Genomic DNA, 3,619 nt, shown 5'->3' on the forward strand with positions numbered 1-3,619 from the left:
CTACCAAGGATAAGAAAGGAACGACAATACTTGAGGCTTTTAAATCGATCTTGGAATATGGTCGAAAACCAAAGATTGTTCAATCAGACCACGGGAACGAATTCATATGCAAAGAAGTACAACGAGAATTAAAACGTCGTGGTATCAAGTTTTTAGCTACTCATTCGGAGGTGAAAAGTAGCATCATAGAACGGTTTAATCGCACCTTGAAAAGTCGTATGTATCGTTATTTCACGCAAAACAATACACATAAATACATTGACGTATTACCAGATTTACTGCATGCTTATAACAACAACTATCATAATTCTATTAAATGCAAACCAGTTGAAGTGACGAGTGAAAATCCAAAAAAAGTGTGGCAAAATTTATACGGGAAAGTAAATCTTTCCCCTCCCGTTTCATTCCCCTTTGAAGTCGGAGATCTGGTTCGAATTAGCAAGAATAAAAAAAACTTTCGAAAAGGGGTTTAAAGCGAACTTTACTGAAGAATTATTCAAAGTAGCGCAGTGCATACCGAGAGACCCACCAGTATATAAACTCGAGGATTTGAAATCCGAACCCATTTCGGGTGTGTTCTACAAGGAGGAAGTACAGAAAATCGGGAAAGACCTCGAAAACTGTTTATTTAAAATAGATAAAGTTCTAAGGAAGAGATCAAAAGCAGACGGAACTAAAGAGCTACTAGTACGTTGGCGTGGTTACGGTCCAGATTTTGACTCTTGGGTGCAAGAAATCGTCACATTATGAGTTTCTATATTACGTTACCGTCCGACTCTTCTCTGCGTTATTTCAAAAACAATACTATAAGCAAGTTCAGAACGTATTTACCGGAACCAATTAAGCTAGAGGGTGCTTACGAAGTCGGTCTTGCAGAAATCAGTTATCCTAGGACTTGGAATAATGTTAAAGAAGAGTGTATTGTTAGAATTTGGAAAACTATATCCATCCTGACTCTTTAGAAGAACAAAGTCTAAAAAACCTAAGACACAGAGGAAACACGCCGACACGGGAAATTTCAACGACGTAATGGATTTCGTTAATATAGTAATTCCACCAGGTTATTACGGAGTTGAAGATTTACTGGAAATCATGACTACTGATGACGACGGAGAAAATATTAGCTCTCGATTCAAACTCTATTACAACAAACCAAACCGTCGTGTAATTGTTGAACTTTATGAAATGAACCAAATTTATTTCCCCCGTGAAATCGCCCTCATATTAGGCTTAACGAGAATACCCGACAAAGATGTTACCGTGGTTACCTCAATGACGGCTCCTTTCAGTTGCAATATGGACGCAGGTTTACACTCCCTGTTTATTTACTCGGACGTTATACAAAGTTGATCGGTTGGCGACTCTGACGTGCCGCTGTTACGAATTATAAGTATTCAAGGAAAAGACGGAGACACGGTAGAAAAAGAGTTTTCACGTCCACATTATATGCCTATAGCGAGCAACAACTTTCAAACCATTGAAATTAATATTATGAACGAAATGGGTCAACCAGTACATTTTGAACGAGGAAAGGTTCACGTCACTCTCCATTTCAGACCTCGAAGAACATGGACTCCACTATAAAACTAAGTTGGAAATCAACCACCGTTTCATTTACGTCAAGCGAGTCGAAGAAACAAAATGTCTCCGCATAATTTAGACAGAGTTTTCGAGACCGATTTTCAAAACTATTACTTAAATCAAATTGGACACGGATTGATTCCGGTATATCGTGGTGTAGCCGTTCAAAGAGGCTATGGTCTCGGAAGTATATAGGCTTCAGCGTTTCGATCAGCCATGCCCATACTTAAAAAAGGAGGATCATTCCTTGGACGAAATTTTTTAAATGCTGGTGCTAAAGTTGCATCAGATGTCTCAAGCGGGGTTTCCCCGAAAGAAGCATTGAAAACGAGGGGGAAAGAAGCGGGGAAAGACGCTTTAAGAAAAGCAGCCGAACTAACTGGGAACGGTAAAAGGAAACGCAAAGCAACAAAAATTATCAGTTCAGTACGAACCAGGAAGAACAGTAGACGTTCATTGCTTCACTCCGTTATATTCTCGTAATAATGTCGTTTCAACACCCAAGTTCGCAAAATAGCATCAGCTCAGAACTCGATTTATTCCACGTACCGTATATTCAGACTGGTATAATCGGAAGTCAATGGGTTGAATATAAATCAACGTCGAATGTAAATGAAAATCAAGCAATTATCTTCAATATCGCTGGAAACTCAGAAACGTACATTGATTTGAAAAACACCTTATTGCAAGTTCAAGTGATGATTGTGAAACCTGGCGGAACTTTACCTAAAGCCGAAACTACTAGCGGAACAACAACAACGCCTGCAGATAAAGTCGCACCAGAAAACCTATTTTTGCATAGTCTATTTGGAGAAGTTCACGTATCACTGGGTGACAGATCAGTTACATCGTGCGCTCAACAGTACCCCTACAAGAGCATGATTCAAACACTTTTGACATTCGGTGGCCCCGCAAAAGAGAGTTTTTTAACAGCTTCACTGTTTTACAAAGATCAAGCTGGGAAATTCGACGGCTTTTTTGATAACGATGGTTTCAAGAAACGAGCTAACTTAGCGCAAGAAGGCGTTATAGATATGATTGGAGCTGTTCACGCGGACATTTGCCAACAAAACCGATTTATCCCAAATTTGATTGACGTTAATTTCAAATTTATTAAAAGCCCCAACGAATTTTGCATACATTCCGATGGAACAAAATGTAAAGTCGTATTTAACCACGCATCGTTGTTCGTCAGAAAGGTGAAATTGACTCCAGAAATTGTGATATCTCACGCTAAAACCTTGGAATTGGCAACCATGAAATTTCCAATTACCAGAACCGAGTGTAATTCATTCTCTATATCGGCTGGTAAAAAGATATGTGTCAAAGACAATTTATTTAGCGGACAGTTACCTAATAAGGTAGTTATAGGATTCGTAGACCAAAATGCCTTTTTAGGGGACTATAAAATGTCACCATTCAACTTTAAAAATTTTTCGCTATATCAAATCGCATTATACGTCGACGGGTCAAGTATACCACATAAGCCTTTAAACCCAAACTTTAAAGATAATTTGTACATGCGAGCCTACACCAACCTGTTTCTTCAAACTGGTCAGTGGAATATTGACGAAGGAAATTTCATTGGAAGAGACGAATTCGTTAATGGAAACGCTTTATTCGTGTTTGACCTGACGCCTGACCTAAACGGGAGCTCGACTCAAAGTTTTAACCTTATAAAAAACGGCAGTGTTCGATTGGAATTAATATTTGGAGAATCTTTGCCGACCACAGTTAGCGTTATTTATTATTCCGAGTATCAGTCGTTGGTAGAAATCGATCAAAGCGCATAATGAACTCTCGTCAAATTGAAAAAATACTCAACATGGATCCATATACCAAATATCTGTTCAGAGGCGTTTTCCCTGCGGATAAACTACCCAAGAATGTGAAAACGTACCCATCACTATACATTGCGAACACGGATACGTCGGAAGGCGCAGGGATACACTGGGCGAGTGTGCTTATGGCATCATTTAGAATGTATCGTTTGTCATCGCATGGATTTAAACACAATTTGTTCTGTCATATTGTCGAC

General features: G+C 39.0%; 1 protein-coding gene across 1 annotated transcript; it reads left to right on the plus strand.

Annotated features, from left to right (window-relative positions):
* The first annotated feature begins 2,066 nt into the window (after window positions 1-2,066).
* LOC149951549 (uncharacterized protein F54H12.2-like) lies at window positions 2,067-3,374 on the plus strand. The gene has a single exon (XM_090169583.1). The coding sequence runs from the start codon at window positions 2,067-2,069 to the stop codon at window positions 3,372-3,374; it is 1,308 nt and encodes a 435-aa protein (XP_090025709.1).
* Window positions 3,375-3,619: the final 245 nt, after the last annotated feature.

Source organism: Leiobunum rupestre, chromosome 3 (assembly GCF_980474605.1).
Source record: "Leiobunum rupestre chromosome 3, qqLeiRupe1.1.hap1, whole genome shotgun sequence".
NCBI classification, from domain to species: domain Eukaryota; kingdom Metazoa; phylum Arthropoda; class Arachnida; order Opiliones; family Sclerosomatidae; genus Leiobunum; species Leiobunum rupestre.